The sequence below is a fragment of the Dreissena polymorpha genome, chromosome 4, assembly GCF_020536995.1.
Source record: "Dreissena polymorpha isolate Duluth1 chromosome 4, UMN_Dpol_1.0, whole genome shotgun sequence".
NCBI lineage: Eukaryota > Metazoa > Mollusca > Bivalvia > Myida > Dreissenidae > Dreissena > Dreissena polymorpha.
Window position 1 is genome coordinate 29813629 of NC_068358.1, and position 22252 is coordinate 29835880.

Sequence of the window (22252 nt, forward strand, 5' to 3'; positions counted from 1 at the left end):
CGTCATCAAAATGGAATTTCATAAAATGGAGGTAGGAGCAAGCAGGATTGTTTTCATATTGTTTCGATTCAACCCAATAACTTGGCTATAAGACGAAGTTGAAACTCTATTTTTAATAAGAACTTTCGTTTTCCTCATGTGCAACTCAGTAGAGAAGTCCCCAAAAGTCGCACAAAGGACGCTTAGCAATGCAAAAATGCAGTTTTCAGAGTAGACCAGCAACACGTACCACTGGACTGATGACAGTGCGCAGTGTCCTTGCCGTACATATACACTCCTCCATCCTTGGTGATTACTGCACTGCTGCCGTTATTGCACGCCGCGTGTGTCACGTGTTTTGCCTCCAGACGAATCATCTTCTTTGGCTTCACCGCTTTTGGTTGACGTCGACCTTTGGCTAAATGTTATAAATCAAAGAAATTTTGCTTCAATCAATTGTTGCTGTGCATTTTAATGCTTAGATGAGGTACAAGTACTTTAAATGCTGATTCTTATTTAATCTTATTGGGATCCTTGTTGATATTGTTACATTTTACAGGTTTAGCTACTTCTTATTTTAATCAAGGAGTAGTCAAATCCAGTCGAGGGGCCTTGTTTGGTATCAAAGTTACAAAATCAGATAAAAAACCAAAATACAATAAAACTGAGCCCAACGCACCTCTAGTAAGTCCTGTTTCCCAGAAACATTTCTCATCCTCCAATACTAATAAAGAAATCAGACTTGTTCAAAGAGCTGCATTGCATTAAGCTAAATGGCTGAATAATTTGAACGGACGTCTCATCTACACAAAAACCTGTGTATGCATTAAGTGTAGTCGCCAATTAGCTTGTACAAACTGCACAGGCTTACCTGGGACGACACTTAAGGCACATGCATTAAACCCAGTTGTCCCAGACTGATGCACATATACTCACACATGCTAGTATCCCCATCCTCCCCTCGCCGGGGCGTTCCTACAAAAAACACACTGCCATCCTCTGTCACCAGGAGGGCGTGTTGACCCTCGTGACCCACGGCGACCTGGGCGATCTTGGGGGACTTGGTGATGGGCAGCTCCGCCCACTTGCCAGGGGCAGGGCCCCCCTGTTTGATCCCCACAGCTGTGGACTTGCCCGTGTACAGAACCTGCATTGAGTGAGAAAAATGTGATCAGCTCATATTAAAACTTTGTTTTACTGGCGTTGAAACTTTGTTTTACTTGTATTAAAACTTTTTTAAATTTCTGTTGATCGCAAAATAAGTAGCAGAAGCACACTTATGCGCATACATAGCCGCTGAACTATCCAAGTGCTAATTCATTAATATCTTCTGCACTTAATAAAAACAAGAAACCGTCAGAGACGGGTGCTGCTCTCCAAAGGTTTTTTTGTCACAATATTGCACTATATATTCAGATAAAAGGAAACGTCTTGAGGGGTATAACTTTGGACAAGATAATACGATGGATGGTTTAGCAACTTAAAAATTTCAAAGGGCCATAACTCTCTAAATAAATCATCTAAACAGAACCCACAAATAATATGCGCATCTCCTCAAGGTAGTTAAGCTTCCCATAAAGCTTCATTGAATTCCAGTCAGTAGTTGGGGAGAAATAGCCCGGACAAGAATTGCACTATATGTACAGTTTATAGAAAACTCTGTGAAAAATCATCCGACGAGAACCGGCTGATAATATGCACATGTCCTCTTGGTAGTGAAGCTTCCCATAAAGTTTCACTGAATTCCGGTCATTAGTTGCTGAGAAATAGCCCGGACAAAAATTGCACTGTATGTACAGTTAATGGAAAATTTCAAAGGGCCTTAACTCTGTGAAAAATCATCTGACCAGAACCAGCTGATAATATGCACATCACCTCTTGGAAGTGAAGCTTCCCGTAAAGTTTAATTGAATTCCGGTCATTAATTGCTGAGAAATAGCCCGGACAAAAACTGTGCACGGACGGATGGACACATGCACGGACAGACAAAGCGGCGACTATATGCTCCCCCGAAAAAGTTTGGTGGAGCATAAAAATTTAATAAAATTCATCTGAAATTTAAAATGTGTGTACCTTTTATTTAACAGTTCTCACAAGGCCACATGCATAGCCACTTAACTATCCAAGTATCCGTGTATTAATTCAGTATTAATTCATGGGCATATTCTGCACTTACAAAAATAATCTCCAGAAATTTTACCTTGTTTCCAACGGTTCTGACCAAGCCAAATTCTTTTCCAGCACAGATAAACGAGATTTCCTCATCATATCCGGTCACTGGAAACATGGAATGAACATATGAGCCTCACTTTGGGAGAACAGGGCTTAATTTATCTGTGTGGTGACGTCCCTAATAAGCCTGTGCAGACGGCACAGGCTAATCTTGGACAAAACTTTTTGCACATGCATTAAGCTCATTTTTTTCCAGAACAAGACCCATATGAGAATCAGGTTTTTGCGTTATGGAACACTGATCCAGGTTTGCTGCTAAATTATTGGCTTCAAATACTGTAATTTACAAATCACTCATGACAAGGTATATTCCAAGTATGTTACTCATTTGAAAACAATAAAACTAGATCATTTTAAATTTACATTTGAAATTCAAGCTGACAAAAAATGGATTAATATTTTAAGTCGATAAAAACAGTTGTCTTAAAGAAGTAAATATTTTGATTATTATTAACATTTTATAATCTCTTATAATCATATATGGCTTTTATCATTTTCAAAAGAAAAATACTACATATACTACAGATTTTTATAATGAAAATTTTGCTCTTTTTACACATGCACTATTCTATAGTTGAACAACTCACAGACTGTTTTCCTTTCATTGTTTCCGCCATCTGTGTTATCCAGTCCGAATGCATCCACACATTTCCTTGTGAGTTTCAAGGGCAGTTCACTAACAACCTCCATCGGGGACTTATGAGGATCAAACATTCGCACAACAAAACTATCCTGAAATTTCACAAACCAGATTCTAGAGAGCATATCATACATAACTTTGATACAAGGAAAAAGATACAAGAAACCCCTTTTAAAATATTGATAATACCCATAAAAAATATAAGTAGTGGTAATAGTACAGTTAAGAAAATGTAAAAGAGAGAAGCTAGCTTACATTGAAAAACTTCCTAACTTGCTGTGATATCAAACCTCGTATTTAACCGTACTAGTATAGGTACTCAGATACACTTTTAGACCACTCTTCTCCAAAAATATGCTTTACTTTGATTCTTGATACCATTTCAAGTTTATGTTGTGAGACTCTTTGAGAAAAAAGGTAGGAAGTACAATTTGAAGCCCTTAGAAATATTTATGAACCTTGCTCTGGGAAAACATGGCTTTATGAATGAGGGTAAAGTTGTTGTCCCGGATTAGCATGTGCAGTTCACACAGGCTAAATCAGGGACGACACTTTACAGCTTTTATGGCATTTTGCGTTTAAAGGAAGTCTCTTCTTAGCAAAAATTCAGTTTATGCAAAAGTGTTGTCCCTGATTAGCCTGTGCACATGCGTCAAGGCAAAAGTGTTGTCCCTGATTAGCCTGTGCACATGCGTCAAGGCAAAAGTGTTGTCCCTGATTAGCCTGTGCACATGCATCAAGGCAAAAGTGTTGTCCTTGATTAGCCTGTGCACATGCATCAAGGCAAAAGTGTTGTCCCTGATTAGCCTGTGCACATGCATCAAGGCAAAAGTGTTGTCCCTGATTAGCCTGTGCACATGCATCAAGGCAAAAGTGTTGTCCCTGATTAGCCTGTGCACATGCGTCAAACCCCATTTTTTTTCAGAGCGAGACTCAATTAAATATAAACATAATATGAGATGACCAGAGTCACCACAGTTCACTTACATCTTTGGAAGCCCTTATCTGACCAACATGAGCTCCGTCACAGAACATGGCACAGGGGGCCACACCATTGCCTGCAAACAGAGAACACAGATACCTGCAGCTTTTTTTTCCCCATTCAATTGGGAAAGTACTGGTTGCCAGTTTTTTTTCACCATTTTGGGAATGGGGAATTTTGACTTAAATTGGGAAAAAGGCGTTGTTGTTGATTTGCTTACAAATGCTTCAAAATTGTGAATAAGAGTGTTTCTAATGTTTTATTAACTAAGGTTCAAATTATAGAGCTGGATGGGAGTTGAACTAAATGTGAAAATCTAAAAATATCTTTTTTTGTTAAGCCTTCATTTGGGATTTATTTTGTCCCGTTTGCTAAAAAATATACTTTTTTTTCCATTGGGAATGGGGCCGTTTTCCAGCCCTAAATTTTAACAAATAAGACCACTGGATAATGTGCATATTGAGAAAAATATGCCCAAAAAATCCCTGGCATTACAAAAATATGCGTGATGAAATCTACAAATTTGGAATCATGGGTCTTTTTAACTACAAGGTTCTTAATTGCAAAAAACATAGGTGCATTCTTTTACAAGCCTTTTAGCTGAAATATTTACTTTCAGTGCTCTTTGTATTTGTTTGCCCAGTAATTTGCAAAGTTATTGCGCTGGCATTTTACATTCATCATCGTCATATCCATATACACTATCATACCAAGTTTCAATGAAATCTGCCAAAGCATTTACAAGATATGGCTCCGGACACAAGTGTTAAGGCCGGAAAGACAGAAGACAGGATGGAAGGAAGGGTGGACAGACAATGCCAAAACAATATCCCTCTGCTGATGGCAGTGGATAATGATGACTGTACCAGTATATAATTCTGGAATACATCTCATTCCTTACCGTCCATTTCACATAGGCTCTCCACATCCAGGGTGTCCGTGTTGATTGTACACAGCTGGGACGAGTTGTCTATCCTGCACAGCAGCATGCCCTGAATATACAGTCATTTAATACTGACAACCATACTTATCTCATCACCATGCTCTAAACAAACACAGTCAACTATTATTGTATTTATCTATCCTATTTACAGGAAAGAAAAATTATATATAAATACAATATTAAAATGTAATACTATATTTTAATGTACAGTCAACTTCATAGATTTAAACAGATCATTGTTTTGAAGCAAAATAAATAACACTACAGGCAATCACTACACCAGCACATCACACCAATTATAAGAGCCTTGTTCTGGAACAACTTAACTTAATACATGTACATGTGCGTAAAGTGTCATCACAGGGACCACAAATTTCCCATTTAATGGAATTTTTCGTTTAAAGGATGTCTCTTCCTAACAAAAATCCAGTCACAGAGGAAAGCGTCCTTTCTGATTAACCTACGACAACACTTTAAGCACATAAATTAAAATCTGTTTTTTCCTAGAACGTAGCTTGCATGATTACAACTTACTGCAGCAAAGCCGAGCCATACTGTGGACTTGGCTGGCAACATCTCTCGGAACCCATAGATGTGACCCTATAACAATAGTTTACTGTAAACATCGGTTTGCATACATCGTTGCCAATCCAGGGCTTTTTTTAGCCCGATTTTATAGCCGAAATTCGGCTATATTCCCAATCGCAAAAAGTATACTTTTCCCCCAAAATTTGCTTAAAAATTCCCAATTAGGAAAAAAACGCTAATGACATTGGCTGTTTCGGTTTTTAACAAAGCGTAGTCTGATCAGGTCTGGTATGGGTTTTAGACTATTCCTCAATTTGGATAACGTCGGCACTATTTGTGTGCACGATATTCTCCTGGTTGTTCAGGGGGTTATTATATTTGCGATGAAATTCAAGCGTTTTGTGAATCGGCTGCAGGGAAAACAAATATGTCGCGCAATACAAAATATTACGTGAAAAAGATTCCTAAGCAAAATCCTCGCGTCAAAACGAAAACTGTTGATTTTGTTAAGCAAGCATCATTAAATAAACAAACATGGTTAAGAAGTACAAGCATTCCCATTGAAACTCCTTCCATTGTTAATGATAGTAATTTAATAACAAGTAACTCTTATGCATTGTCATCGTTGATTTCCGAAAGCAAAGTGCTAACTGATATTCAACATCTTGAAAGCAGTAGTACTTCAGAAGAAAATGAAGGACCTCCTAATAAAATGGTGCCTGATGTGACTGAAGACTTTGTGTGAGCTTCTTATGTGGAAAACCGTTGATCATGGTGGTGTTTGTGATTAAAGATTCTGAACTCATTCATGTAGTTTAAATTCCAATTCATTTTCCTAATTTTTGGAAATATAATAAATTCCCAATTTCAAAGCAATGGGCTATCTTCCCAAAAAGCTGAAAAAAAGCCCTGCAATCAGATACGCACTTTGACATGTTTGTAGTCACTTAAATAAACTTATTCAATTAAAGATCTTTTTTAATACATGTAGATTCAAATATTTAAGGCTTTGTTTCCAACACCCAAAGTACTGATGAGCAGCAAACAGCATAAGATCTAAACAGCCTGCAAGTTACTACGAGTTACTGTTCTGGTTGTATACTGGTTGCATACAGCAATTTTCAATTTGCTTCTGAGTGGGATGGGCTAATATAACGGTTCATGAAATTGACCTCAATAACAATGAAATATATCAATGTTTAATTTCAATTATTTGAATTTATCTCACCAACATAACAATATGTTAAAGGAACTTGTTAACAGTTTGGTAAAATGACAGTTTAAACAAAATACAAATTTGCATTGTTTTCAAACAAGATCAATTTTGCTCATGACTAAGAACAAAAGTTTAACATTTATGTTTGTTCCCAAATTTTAAAGCCTTTTAGGCCTAGTGGAAACAAGTCGATTTTTGAGACATTACCTTCAGTGTGCCCCCATAGCCAGATCCTATTCGGAACATTCCCTGTCTACAATGGATGTACAGGAATCTGCCATCACTGGTCACTGCAGATATACCCTGACTCCCTGGTGATGTCACTATCAAATAGAAGATTAGGTAAATGAGCCGCGTTCTGGGAAAACACGGTTCAATGCATTTGTTAAGTATCATCCCAAATTAGTCAGTGCAATCCGCACAGGCTAATCAGGTATGACACTTTCCTCCTAAACTTAATTTTTGGTAAAAAGAGACTTCCATTTAATGATAATACAATATAAGCATAAAGTGTCCTCCCTGATTAGCCTGTGTGGACTGCACAGGCTTGTCTTGGACGACACTTTAGGCACATGCTTTAGAAAATGCTTATTTACATTGAATTTCAAGCAACCATTAAAAAAAATTTAATTACAGTACATAATCTTAAGAACCTTTTTAAAGCCAATATTTCCTGTTTGCTAGTTGCCAAAGCACTATAAATAAATATTTAATCATAGTGTAATGATACAAATATTCTTCAAGAATTTACAAAACTTGACAGCGACTAACAACTGAAATCTCTCTGCAAATGTCCTGCTTATTGGTCCTGTGAAATTTGAATCCTCTAAATTTATATCAACCAAAAACATTTCCAACAATCTATGCAAACTGTTTACTCATTTACATTTCTAATGATTGGACCCTCCTGTTAAAAAAAATGACTGAAATCTTCACTACTTTAGACTGGTTTTCCGGCTACATTCCCAAAATGGTGAAAAAAACACTGTGACCCCACGTAAGAACAAGTCTGGAAGGGGCTCTTACCTGGTGGAATCTCATCCAGTCTGAATGAGAACAATCTGGACTTCTCCTTGACACCGTGAGAGAACCAGTCTGGCAGGTGGGTCTTACCCTGCAGCACTGCCTGTACGCTCTTCTGTAGCAACGTTAGAACAGCAGGAACCTGTAACAGTACAATGTCATAGCTGGGGTACAACAGCCTGGGTACAATAGCTGGGGCACAGTAGGTATTCGGCTGGATTTCTCACTATTATTTTTTTAATGGGGATTACATATTTTAATTTTCAGAGAACAAGTTTTAAAAATGTGGCAGAAGATATCTCCACAAACTACCGGAATACACATTTTATGGCAATACATCCTCTCACTGCAAGGTATAATTATACATGTCAGGGTCATATGAGCTTTGTCCTTGGAAAACTGGGCTTAATACATGTGTTTTAAAAGCCATCCTACATTAGCCTGTGCAAATTGCACAGGCTGATCAGGGACAACACTTTCTGCCTAAACTGCATTTTGAACAGACTTCTTTAAAACAAAAACTTCCATAAAAGTTTGAAAGTGTTGTCCCTAATAAACCTATGCTAACTGCACAGGCTAATATGGGACAAAACTTGACGCACGTGCATTAAGCCCAGTTTCCTACCAGAAGCCTCATATAATCTCATACAATCTGTTTGTCCCTAATACCTTGATATACTGTGATGCCATGGAGCCAGTGCTCATGAGAAGAGCAGACACGGCTGTGAGCAGCTTGCCTGTGTCCCCCAGGGATATCACCAGGCTGATCAGGGCCGAGCATGCCAGGGAGGTCAGGGACTGACCCTCGTGAACGATGTCTGGGCCTGCGTGGGTGGCAATGTCCATCAACAGCTGGAACAGTCCCTCTGTCAAACAATCCAGGTAAGGCATGCAGTGATTAATTTTTATTTTTATTTTACAGCCTGTGCCATTTGGATTGGCAAAAAATGTGATGAACCATATTTGGGAAAAATGAAACATTATTACATAATATGATTATAAAAAACAGTATTCCAATTGTTTAAAAGTAATTGCATTTTTAAATTTATATAACATTGTGCCACTGAATTATTTAGCTGTATTATAAAATCAACAAGACTATTGCCAAGCAATATTATGTCCCCTACCGGCTCCACCATTGTCAGATTTTTTTTGTAATCTTTTTTATTTGTTGCCATAGCAAACAGAATTTTTGATGTAGGAACAAAATGAAATGACGTGCATAATGTCCATATTGCCATCTGTCCATGTTTCAAGTTCATTAAAAATATGGAGAACTTTTAAAGTTATCACAGGATCCAGAAAAGTGTGACAGACTGACAGACAGACAGACACACAGACGGCTAACCATAAGTCCCCTCCGGTGAAACCAGTAGGGGACAATAAACCACTTATTGAGTTTATTGGAAAAGTGTGGCATCTTTCTTAAGAAAATTTGGTCAGTTCACACGGACAAATCAGGGACGATACTTTCTGCCTAAACTGGATTTTCGCTAAGAAGAGACTTCCTAAGAATGAAAAATACAATAAAAGTGGAAAGTTGTCGTCCCTGATTAGCCTGTGCATACAGCAGACTCTATTCTGGGACGCCACTTTACTCAAATGCATTACACCCAGTTTCACAGAGAGTGGCTTTTATCAATCATGTACATTAACCAACATGTTGACTGCTCAAATTTGTATAAAGATAGGTATTGAGGCATGAAATATAAAGTATGACTCACAAGTAATTCAAACAATACAGGTAATGAGGTTATGCATTTAGCAGTTCATAAATTTTTATAAATAATAAAATATAAATAAAAAGTTTTGCAGAGAAAAATCTTGTTGTTTGACTTAAATAGGGATATTGGTAGCGGTGTTTTTATGCTTGCTTTATAATATCTATAATATAATATATATAATACTTTAAAATTGAGAATAAAAGTGTTTTCAATATTAAGGTTCAAATAATACAGCTTGATAGGAAGATGAACTAATAGTTGAGATATTTTTTTTAAACCTTCCAGCGCGAATTTAGTCAGCCATTTGGGATGAATATATACTTTTTGAGATAAGGAATAAATATTGAAATACGCTCCAAATTTGACAAAACAAACCACTGCGTACCAATGACATCAGCAGGCTCGTGTTTCATGCTCTCAGGCAGCTGTCCCTGCAGCATGTCCAGTAGAGCCCGCAGCGCCCGCACACACAGCTCCGGGTATTCTTCACTGGTCGCCCGCACCAGCTCGTACAGGCCAAACAGACCCAGGCCCACAACCTGGAGTAATAGTAACACTTGTTCTGTGAAAACTGTTGAAGCAACTATGTTTTTCTTTGAAAAGATCCACCAAAAGATCCACTAGGTTGGTAACCCTTAATCAATCCTCACTTTGACCCCACTATCCAACATGCGATTCTTAGCAAGTATGAACGTTTACAATTTCAATTCCTTCTTGAGTTTTTTTTTCAGACGTCTATTTTTTATACATTCAATAACGGTGACATCATATGCAATCAAAAGATCCTGACATAGACTATCTAAGAAGGAAATTTTATCACAATAGCTTGAGTTGTTCTATATTTATTGAGCACAAACCATTTTTCTACGTTTAGTGAATGTGACCTTGAACATCGACCCTCATACACTCCCAAGCAATTTCTTACCACAAAATATCTGTAAATGGAGCAAGTTAATGAGTTGTTTACCAGTTCTACAGACTTCCAAACCAACAAACTTAACACAAACTTTTCTAGAAAATTTGGTAATAAAATTCCAAATATTTAAAGAGATGCCATTATACTATACCTTTGGTATGCGCACTACGCCGTCTTTTCCACGTTCCTCCCCGTCCTCCTCTGCCTCAGAGTCCGAGAGACTTGCGCTGGACCTCTGGTACACCTACAGGGATTTCAACAGATTTTCACAAACAGGAGTCAAATAAACAGGTGCTTTAAATGTTCAGAGGTCAAATGAAATTTAAAAATACTGAAGTCAAGATTAATTTTATTTCTGCAAATTTTTTAATACTTTCCAATGGTTGTTCTGCTTAAACTTAAGTGAATTATAATGCCCCAAACACTATTTTTATGTTATAACATATATTTTTATATATTTTTTTTTGCAATATTTGCATTAAAATGATGCAAAGCAGATAAGTTGCAGGAGCCAAAAGTGAGAAAATGGCAAAATGATTGCATAAACTAAGACTTCTTATTCAATTGAAATCCTTGACCTTGGTGGCCTCCTTCATGCATTTCTCCAGCAGAGCCTGGCGTACAAGGGCGTACACCGTGAACGGAGATGGGTTACCATGAAGCTCCAAGTTAGTGACCGGCGTCTCGGGGACTTCCTCCTGGCTCTCATCTCGCTGAACATCAAACATAAAACAGAATGGCTTGAACCGCACTTTGGGAAAACGTGACTTCAAACATGTAAAACTTGTCCCACATAGGGCTGTGCAGTCTGCACAGGCTAATCAGGGACCATACTTTCTGCTTTAAAAATGTTTAAAGAAAGTCTCTATTGCAAACAAAAGTCCAGTAATTATAGGCGGAAAGTGTCGTCGCTAGACGCACATTCATTAAGCACCATTTTCCAACAGCCCGGCTCCATGGCTTGTTTGTTCAACGTATGGCAATATAAGGTTGGTCCCTTCAGATGGAGAATTTAGCATCAAAAAGGGACTTTTGTTTTAAAATCAATTATAATTATATGCTGTCCCGTAATTGTGTGCACAATAGACTCAAAAGGCTGATACGTATCACATAGAAATAACAATGATTTCCTGAGCAGAAATATAATTCTGTTCAATATTTAAAAACACAAAAAATTCTCTCATATATGTAAGGATATGAATGAATTAACGTAGAACAAACACAAATTGGATTGTTTTTAAATAATACAACTTTCTAGTAATCTTGCACACATTGGATAATATGACATTAATTTCAAAATGTAAAAGTTTGGTGCCCAAGTCTTTCAATATAATAAACCTATACATCTATATCTATTAAAACATATTAAATAATATAATCATCTGGGTTTTTTCATCAATGACCACTTCATCAATCACCAAGTACCTGTACTTTTGGTTTTTGACAATGTTGATTAAGATTTAATTTGATTGAGACACCTCAAAAAAGGAAGTTGTAGCAATGTTTTGAACCAAACATAATAACATAAATATTTTTTAACATTAACATGAATTTTACTTCCTATAATAATTTCATTGAGAAAAAAAATGCAACCTGTGCACATGCAAGTCATTTTAAATCAAACAGATTTGATCAATCTTAAGAAGATTAAATACATTTAGGAATGTTAGTAAGAATTTAGGAAAAATGCAATTAAAATGATGGGTACTGCATTCATCCTACTGAAAAGTAATCATTAAATTGTTAAGTAAAAGCAATAAAAATAAAATAGTTCCAATGTTTAAATATTTTAGTACATATTCAATAAAAAATGTTTGTTCATGTTAGTCAATAAGGCGCCTCATTGTCACAATCTGCCCAACAGCAAATTAAGTGCGAAAGATTAAACGACACAACTGTGTATGAGTGGCGCTCTGGGAAAACTGGGCTCAAAGGGATCTGTTCACAGTTGGTTAATTGATAAAATTGTTTCAGATTTGAGAATTTTCGTTGTAATTATGTTATTTGACAGGAAACAATAATACTGGACATTTTCCATGCTAAAACACATCCACGATATGCATCTTTTGACGATTTCAATACTTGAAAATTATAAAGCATTACAAAGGTGCACCAATTGAATAATTTGGAGAGTCCTGTTGTTATCGTTAAATTTTGTGACACTACCTGGATTGCTTATAAAAGTATAAAATACACCATGAGCTACAATAGCACTGATGGCGGAGTGGTTTCAGTGCTAATGGCAAAGTGGATTAAGTGCTAGACTTTTACACCAACGATAAGTCGTTTGAGCCCAGGTGAGGATACCTTTTTATTCTTTCTTACAGTTTATTCTTGTTTTATACTGCAGTTGTTTAGTTTTGAGGTTCACATTTATTTATTTAAAGCTTTAATGACAGATTTCAAAAGATGCCAAGATGACGCATTTATTCCCTCTTCATAAAGGTGCCCAAGTTATAGAGAATAACAAGTTACTGCCTGATCTTGTTGTAATATATCAGGCAAGGCTTAGAATAATATAAAGGTGAAGCTTGGCTAGCTGTAAATTTATTCGTGGCAGTAACCTGTTTTTCTGTTTATCGTACCTCTATGTCACCGATTTTAAAGAAATAATGAAAAAATCACTAAAAAGCTGCAATTTTAGCGGGAAAAAATATGATTTTGTAGTTTGACGTGTTAATAATGATGTCATGAGCACTTGCGCTTAATATTTGTAAAACAAGTTTTTTTCTGTTTGTGTTGCATTTTGTGTTTAAAATATATTACATCTTGGTATCAAATTGTTTGTTTTTAATCTGATTCGATTTTACTAAAATTGATTAATTTATAGTTGATTCTGAGTAATATGACCTACCTCCTATCATCGACTGATAAAAGAACTTCCTGTTGAACTGATCCAACAAAATATATCAGGCAGTGTTATATCAGGCAGATATCAATGCAGCGGTATGATAAATACCTTTAACTGTTTCTCTTTCCCTTTATGTTTTGACTTCTTTGGTTTCTTCTCTGGTTTCTTCCTGAAAATATTTAAATGAATAAAGTTCAAAGACATCAAGGTCAACAATAAGGGAAGATAAAGTATTCATTTAATTTAAATTTTACATACAATATTTTGTGCCAGGTAATCTAAGGGGGTTGGGGCAAGATAATGTGTACAGCATGTTGTTTAATTTTAAAACAAAAACGTTTATACCTTTACAAACACCTGGTCATGGATTTAACAAACCATTTCTACTAATCCAGTGCACCAGAGTTGTTTTTGACACCTTATCAGTGATTTATCGGCAAATTATTGATTTTATCAGGCATTTACACCATGGTGTGATCATGATATAGTCGCTAATTGCTATCGATAAATGCAACATAGTGAATTAAAAGCCGGCCGCTTTTGTATCTCATGACCCAATTAAGTCCACAGATACTATTGCAAAGTATTCTAAGTAGAATACCAATTATGTATATCAAACAATTTACATGTCCCAGAAATATTTCCCTTTTGGAAAAACCCACTAATTTGCTGGTAACAAATAAAGCTGACCCATGTATAATTCTTTCAAATCACACACTGTATCAACTGTTATTATGTAACCCAGCCAGAAAAATCCCCGACCACCATGGGGATCGAACCTGGGACTTCCTGGTTCCAAATCAGGCAGGCACTTTACCGCGTCTCTATAAAAGCTAGCTCATATAGCAAGGCAGTATAAGTTCTCCTTATACCAAACCCTGCTACAATTATTTAAATCAAGTTATCATTGGTTGATATAATAGACCAGCGTTGCTTGTACCGAGGGATTAGTGTGTTTTTTTTAAACTCTGGCGTATTCTGTGATCAGTCTATTGACCAATACACTGTAATAACTCTGAACTCGTCGGTGGGTAACTCACCACTGACTTATCACTTTATTCATAGATTCACATAATAAACCTCAATACAAGTAACTCATGACTGCATGCTTTAACAAGACAATACCAGTTGTGTCCCTTACATTACAATACATGACATACACAATGACATTAAACATTAATTTACTTTCGACTAATTTTCAGAAAATAGTTTGTACATATAAAATCAATCTAATTGATAATTGGTTAAATAAAAACAGTGCTTGATGCACACACATCACGTTACACAATTTACACCTGTTCATTGGGGCCTCTGTCCCAATTGGATGTCTAATAGAGGCATGTCCCACATTTAACTTTATGGAGTCATCTGCATAATGCACATGTGTGTTTACTTCCAGAAAATGGAGAATGTTTGTGTTCATGAAATTCTTAAACACATTTATTGTCAATATTGGCCAGGAATTATGAAGTTTTGTAAGTTATATACTGATTACTGACTATAGTATAGATGGCATGAAAAGAGGTGTTAGGTGTCCTGCTCTTTAGTAAAATGTCCCGACATTTTTTAAGGAATTCCCAATTTGGAGACAAAGCCTGGCAGGTTTAAATGTCAATTAAAAGGCATGTCACTGTTACAGAATTATATGCTAATAAAAGAGTGAAAAGAGATCATCCATTTTATGTTTTTATAATCAAAATAACTCTTCTTATATGTGGATTTCATCAAATGATAATTATTTTAAAGATTATATTTTAATTACTGTTTGCCCTTCCGAAGACCCGTCCTGCCCTTTTATTTATATATATATTTTTTTCATGATAATTTATAAATCTCTTTATATTACTTTGTAATGAATTTATTAATGTATTCCTCATTGTACACATTATATTTGCATGGTTTAATAATAATGGGAATAATATATTCTAACAATAATTAATAACATACAAATCAATATGCAACAGGGAGCATTCCAGATACACCTGTGCACTCAAAAGTGCCCTTTTGACAAAATACAACACTTCGAAAGTGCCCTTTTGACAAAATACCCCCCCCCTCCTTTTTTCAAATCCTAGCTGGAGCACTGCTTTCTGAAAGTGAACAACTAATTGCATGAACAATCATCTGAAGCATGGTCGTCTAAATAAGTACACTAATAATAATACTAAAGAAGAGGTTGGGAAGCATGTCTATCTGTAGTATCGGCCCTCTTAATGAATACATACAAATTTCGGAAGTGAAAAAATTAAAAAACAGGCATGTGTTAAAAGTCAATCTATAGTTAAATGTGTATTCCTGAATGGCAGCTTACTGATGTTATCCTTTGCATGCAACCTAAAAACACAACGATGTTTCAACACACTATTCTTCTTTCATGTTGAAATTTGGAACAGCGTAAATATTCGACACCTGTTTGACATCATTATCGGCTTAGGTTACATAAAAACATATCACGATTTGCAAAAGATTGGTGTACTGAGACCTAACCGACACTTAGCGACACTTTTTGTTGGCAAAACTACGACAGCTTCCAAATATGGTGGATAGAGCGTATGAAAGAATGACAAAGTAAATGACAAGCAATTATCTCTCGATTTAATGGTACCATTTGCATGCAGTGTTTTTTTTATGGCAATTTCAGGGCCGATATTTGGCCACATTCCCCTCAAAAAAGAGTATATATTTTTTTCCCCATTTTGTAGAAAAAATCTCCTCAAAAACAAAAAAAATTTTTTTTTTTTTTTTTTTTAAATAACTGTCTTATGATAAATATACAGGGCTCAACATTAATGGTTGTCCTATTGCCCCTGGCAAGTAAAAGTTGGGTCTGGGCAAGTTATTTTATAATCTAGTTGTCCGCCCGGAAAAGTGCAAAAAAGAACAAAGAGCATTTAATTTAGACTTTAATTGCTGTAATCATTTTGTTAAATGTTCAAAAATAAAAATGGTTTTGTGGTGTATCAATTTGGTTTATTTAACAATATGAGGTTTACAGTTGATGTGATATTTCATGTTTGGGCAAGTTGCTTTACGTTCAGTGCAAGTAGATTTTGGTAGTGCAAGTTGGTTTTTCGGTTGATGTTGAGCCCTGATATATCTCAAATTTATTTCATAAACAACTAATAAAGTATATTAGAGCAAAGTACCCTAATTTCGACAGTTTAAGGTTAAAATGTGTATACCAATTTGTATGATCGGTATCCTCCTTACTTCGACATACCATTGAAGTACCTTATTGCATCCCGTGCTTTTAAAGTGTTGACTGTCAGGTAAGGATGCTTTATTCTTATCGTATTTACTTAAAACGTTTACGAAGTATGAGATCGTTATTTCGACATGGTGCCCCTTAATTCGACACACCTAGTTTATTTATTTTTTTAAACATGTGAAGGAAACGAATATTCTTTCAATGGAACAGATAATTACCATAACCTTTAAAAATTGTAATTAATGTATACTGCTTATTAAGTCTTCGAGTTATAATTTATTAAGAGCACCCCTGCACTAAGAGGCGTACGGTCGTATATTACACCCGATAATTGTTTCCATACGCCGATAACAAAACCCCACGATGTACACCGTACTTCCTAAAAATTGGTCATGCGCCGAAAATTGCAACCCGTGACGTAAGCTGTCAATTAAAATGCTTCAATCAACACTGCTTTCTGCAGACTCAATGTGTTTTGCACACATCTCGATCAGTCTTAACTCCGCCTCCTTTCCAATACAATTGGCGCAGGCTCACAGTAGACACCTTTGTATTGATGAATTGTAGCAGACGACAAACAGGATTAGGCGGACAGCGCTTAATTGGAGTAAATGTTTGTTTATTGTCACGATGTTTTGATAACAATAACGTGTGAATGTCGGCAAAGAAGTTGAGACCCCGTCTTGGACACTGCGTGGCGAAAAGTTGTTAATTTTTGTAACAGTTAGCAGGCCCGAACCATAGTTTCAATTATGAACATTGCGACCCGTTTGTAACGTCAAAATATTTTAATTGGCAAACACAGATATGAATTTGACAAAAATATTGAACCTGTACCATTTATCATTCGTGTTCAGAATGTCACAATGTGGGCTTGCAGATTTTGGCATTCCACTTTCGACGAAACGGAAATTAGAAATTGATGAAAATAAATGAATTCAAACAAATCAGAAAAACAAAACAAAACAATCGAACACCGAAGTCGCGTGTTTTTAGACGACTTGGTTAAACCAGTTTGACTGGTTGGAGTTTAACAAAAAAAGAACAAACCCTTGTTTTGCAAAATCTGCTGTGCAACAGGGTTGCAAAATTTACCAAGGATGGAGCTGGTATTAGTTGCAATTATCCAACTCCCAGCTAATGACCCTCGTGTCGCTGTACATATGTACACATAAAAATCTCAGAGCATTCAAGAAGTACTAGAGCTGGTATGTACATGTTATATAAAATTTCCCAGTAATGATGTTGATCTATATATAACGAAAAGATTACATAAGGCAATGCGTAATAGTTATTTAGTTATATTTATTATTATTCGCTATGTTGAATTTAAGGTCCAAACGATTTTTGTTATCCTAACTACGACATCCCTGCATTGGCCACTAAAAAGCTCACGGCTAAGTATAACTGTTTAAAAATATGATCTTCCATGTTTGTTTTTCAGTTCTCAATACAAATTAAAACGTATTCCCGCAAAAAAACGATAAGAGATTTACTGTTGGTTGCTGCGTGTCTTACAGCTTTGTATAAGGGCCGCAATCGCGTAAAGACACAAAACAATCTGTGTTATTTAACCTCGGTTTACGGAAAAAACAAACGCAAATTTTATGGGTGAAATAATTTGATGATGTCTGAAATATGTGACGTCATCAAAAATAAACTTAAATTGACTAGAACGCACCGCACTAGGCTAAATTAGATAAAAAATGTCAAAGCATGTCGAAATAACGGACATGTCGAAATTAGGGTACTTTGCTCTACTATAATTAATATGAGTTTGAATTATTATAAAGAGTTATATTAAGTTAGTTTTTCCCAAATCAGTTAATTTAACATGAATTGCATTTTTTTCCCAAAATGACCAGGGAAAGGCCTGATGGATCTATATGGTGTCAATATTCCTTGATAAAAACATTCCAAATTGGTCCATTTTATTGATAAAAAATGCTCAAATTTTCCATTTTATCCATTTAAAACATCCCAATTAGACTCAAAATGGCTAGGAAAACTAAGACTGTGCATGAAGGCTGAATAGTCCAAATAATTAGACGTAAGCTACCCCGCTTACGTCTAAACGGCTACCGTCGTTTTCCTATAGCAAATTGAGTTCAACTTAAACTTCAGTTTTTCTCGTTAAATCTTTGCTAATGCATAAAATTATCATTATTTAGACATAAATGTGAGCGATTACCTCTTAAATGTGTAAAAATTGTGCTTTTAAACCACTTATGTACATTTTTAAAAATAAACATACACAACACACGAAGTGTGTTTGTCGTTTATAGAATTACATTGAATTATCTTGAACGAAATTATTTTTTGAATAGGTTACACATAACCAATTGTTGTTGTACAACAAACCACATCACTTTTTAGCTTTCTGTACTTTTTAATTAAATGAAACCTATATGTGTGTGTTATAACTACCAGTTGTATCACGGAGTGTATATTGATAGGAGATGAATCGAGTATTTGACCCTTACTGTAGTAAATTCAATCTTATGCAAAAACTATTCATCCGATTTTATTGGTTTATACGTTATCGTGTTGCTTATTAATTCCTCTTTCAAAAAATATACGTTTTAGTATACTCCCGTTGTTATTAATGGATTTATAGCGAGATAAACACAAGAAAACACATTTTATGTTTTACCACCGCGCGTTTTACCGTGTTGTGGCATAATAATTGTGGCTATCGATCTTGTACAATCTTGTACAATTAGCGTACAGCGAAGCGCCGAGGTTATACATTTTGATGTACCCACTCACGTCTTTTGTTGAATTATAGTTTCATTTCTCGGCCGATTTTGACAAATTATATATCATTAGAAAGCTTACGTTACGTAGTAAACAGATATATAAACATATATTATGTTTTTCTTCTGATTTCGACAGCCCGGCGAGTTATAACTTTAACTTTTGCAAATATTATACCGTTTTGGAGTTTTAGAATCTAGATTTACGGTTGACATGTTCGTACTTAGTACCAATTTGTAGCGTTTATATTTGGAGTTCAGTTTAAAAAATTACATCTTGCTTAGGAGAATAGAATTCTGTATACGATAGAAAAAAAATTGTTTAAAAACGAAAGTAATTAAGGAATGAAGGCGGAAGAAAGTAGCGCGCGTTCCTAACACACTGAACTGATGCTACGGTCTTGGCGATTATGCTTTTGTTTAGAAACCGGCCATTGAATTTCCTTTGCCATGATTATTATATTTTTTATGGAATATATTGTGGTATTTTGTTCACGAAACATATCAATAAAGCTTATTATAAATAAATCTTAATAAATTAACGATTTCAGCTCTTGTTTATAACACAGAAAGGGTGATAAGTTTATGATGAAACAGCGTATATAGCGGACCCTCTCGATTTTATTCGGCTTTGCATGCATACTTGAAATAAAATGGGTGTCAAAAACATTCATCGTTTGCTGTTAATTATCAACGAGGGAATTATGTATAATTATATGAAATGTTATTTACCTTAAATTATCAATTTATTAAAGATTCTTGAAAATCACGGTCGGTGTTACGCGGGTCATTTCGTATTTTGACATCTGGGCATCATGTCCAACTGTTCAAAATCAGATATTTTTTTCACTGGGACGATGACGGCTTAGATTTAGACAGACAGACAGATAGTTTATTCAGACTTATACAACAGTACATCGTCTTCAACTCAAATATATAAATTATTTTTAGACGAATTGTTAGGTGATTACACATATAGCAGTGATGATTCTGAGAATGTTGCCATGTTTCTTATCCGTGTAATCTAGAGTCCGTGGTTTGAGCATTTTTATCGCGGTGTTCAATAAAAGATATCTCAATAATCTTGTTTATTGATAGATCTGTGGTTTTATTGCCCCTGTTCAGCACAAACCAATTATCTCTTTATGATCAGATACTGTGCCGACCAATACTAAATAACACTATGGTGTCATACGCCACAGCAGGGACCTATACTTGTGATCATGGAGTCTTATTGCAAGACTTAAAAAAGTATGTTGTTTCGCTTGCGGTTATTAAAGCCAAAACGGGGCTTCCCAGCTGGCACAGCTGCTGATATTCGGATCTGAATACCTAAACTTATTCAGACCTTATTCTTAACCGTTGCGCGTTTTACGATAACGGATTTTAGGCGGGAATACAACTCAGTGAAACTATTCAATTTCTTATACAGCATTAAGCATATTAACAGTTATTGAAATTAACAATATCAGCGACATCTTTTAAAAGACTAAACACCTTTTCAAGTATCGAATTTAACATGTCAATAAAATATATTAATACCAAAAAAGGTTTCATTTAATATTGTTCACATTAAACCTTTAAATGAAAGTGTCGCTTTAACTATTTTCCGTGTCTTATTAAGCCGCGAATCGTTTGCTAAAAACAGTAAACAAAAAGGGCTACACGTTCTAATTCTTAATGAAATACAACAATAAGTATAACATAATTAATAACTAATATGACATTCCACGTAAATTATTATTTTCGTCTAAATCGAATACTATATATAGAGAAACAATGTATTTATAACCGACCAATAAGGTAACAATATGCAACTTTCAATTTACACAGTGCTATATGGCAACAATATGGAATTTGAACAGTGGTAGTGTTTTAAGGTCTTGACTATCATTACTTGTAAGTTTGTATAAACATTTTTCTACTGCAATTAGTAAAATAATGTTTATATATTATGTTTAATAATTTATTGCATGATTATTCTGTGCTGTTATATGAATTTGATGCCGTTAAAGCTTCCGACATGATTTCATGTCGGAACGATGCTATTGCAAAATAACGTTAAACGATATGAGGTCGATGTAAATCGACCTCATATTTATAGGAGTAGAAGGCTGAACTGTCTGAAACTAATGTTGAAAAAATCATTGATATATATTTAAGAAAAAGGACAAAGACATTCAGCTGTGAATATTACATTCATGCATACATGTGTATTCATATAATAAATTTCATTACATATAAAAGAGTTAATTTTTAATTTTCCCCTTTTCCTAAAAAACGATGCGTTTTTCCCCTTTGAACGGGCCCCGCCACCATTCCCCTATAGGTGAAAAAAAACATTGGCATGAGTTTGTGATTTAGACAGGTAATTGATGATAAGTTTTTGCAGTATCAGTGTTCCTTAGCGTTTTCAGTGGTGATCAAATTTTGCACCTTAGGACAATGGACTGCACATTGCAACTCTCAGCAACCCTTTGGGTTAATATAAAGCTGAGAGTTGAAGTATTGCAACTACTATGAGGAGGACAGATACTATGAGAATAAGGGATACTTTCCACTGAACTCTGGAAATCATGAGAATGATCATCGTAATAGTCATAGATAACCATCAAATAAATTAGAACTTGCAAACATTGAAAAAAATTAACTTTCCAGCACTTTTTCAGGTTTTTTCCTTAAATTCACGATACTATGAGGAGGGCTGATACTTTAAGAATAAGGGATAGCAACTAATGTCGAGTGCCCGTGCCTCCCCCTACCACACGAATTCCTTTCTGCACAGCCTTGCCACAGAGCCTGAAAGCTAGCAAACATTGTCATAAAGAGTAAGCGCACCGGTAATATGCAAAAAAGTCATATTTGAAACATGCTTTAAAGAATTACTTTGCAGCAACGGGTTCTTCGGTTATTTGAAATACTTCGTGAAATTTTTTGCCCAAGATGTCTCCCTTCAAAAACGAGTCCAACTCGCTTCTTGTCGATGGCAAAATAGTTGCAGCTGCCATCATATACGTATATCTTGATTCGCGTAAACTTCTCACTTACAGCTTGTGAGAGCTGGTGTTAACATCAATGTTTAAATCATAATTTATTATATTTTGAACAACTTTCGTTTCACAGTCGACATTTTGGATATTGAATTGTGGGCCACTCTAGTCTAATTCCAGTACTTGAAATTTTGCCTAAATGAAGTCGCTATATGTCTTCACATTCGCACAATAAGACTGGTCCCGAGCATCGCTCATAAATGT

General features: G+C 35.5%; 2 protein-coding genes across 7 annotated transcripts in view; both read right to left on the bottom strand.

Annotated features, from left to right (window-relative positions):
* The window catches only part of LOC127880259 (E3 ubiquitin-protein ligase MYCBP2-like), a 162876-nt gene extending 140735 nt beyond the window's left edge, over window positions 1-22141 (bottom strand). For all 6 annotated transcript variants that reach the window (XM_052427579.1, XM_052427578.1, XM_052427576.1 and 3 more), the window contains exons 1-15: window positions 21885-22141; window positions 13143-13203; window positions 10762-10896; window positions 10335-10427; window positions 9653-9806; window positions 8213-8409; window positions 7547-7685; window positions 6728-6843; window positions 5311-5376; window positions 4735-4825; window positions 3839-3909; window positions 2799-2943; window positions 2180-2256; window positions 916-1126; window positions 230-397 (exon numbers count right to left, since the gene is read on the bottom strand). In XM_052427579.1, the coding sequence (XP_052283539.1) occupies window positions 230-397; window positions 916-1126; window positions 2180-2256; window positions 2799-2943; window positions 3839-3909; window positions 4735-4825; window positions 5311-5376; window positions 6728-6843; window positions 7547-7685; window positions 8213-8409; window positions 9653-9806; window positions 10335-10427; window positions 10762-10896; window positions 13143-13203; window positions 21885-22009 (1849 nt within the window). In that variant the 5' untranslated portion in view covers window positions 22010-22141. The remainder of the gene's footprint in view (window positions 1-229; window positions 398-915; window positions 1127-2179; window positions 2257-2798; window positions 2944-3838; window positions 3910-4734; window positions 4826-5310; window positions 5377-6727; window positions 6844-7546; window positions 7686-8212; window positions 8410-9652; window positions 9807-10334; window positions 10428-10761; window positions 10897-13142; window positions 13204-21884) is intronic.
* Window positions 1-22252, bottom strand: part of LOC127880267 (uncharacterized) — a 536299-nt gene that overhangs the window by 1246 nt on the left and 512801 nt on the right. The window lies entirely within an intron of this gene.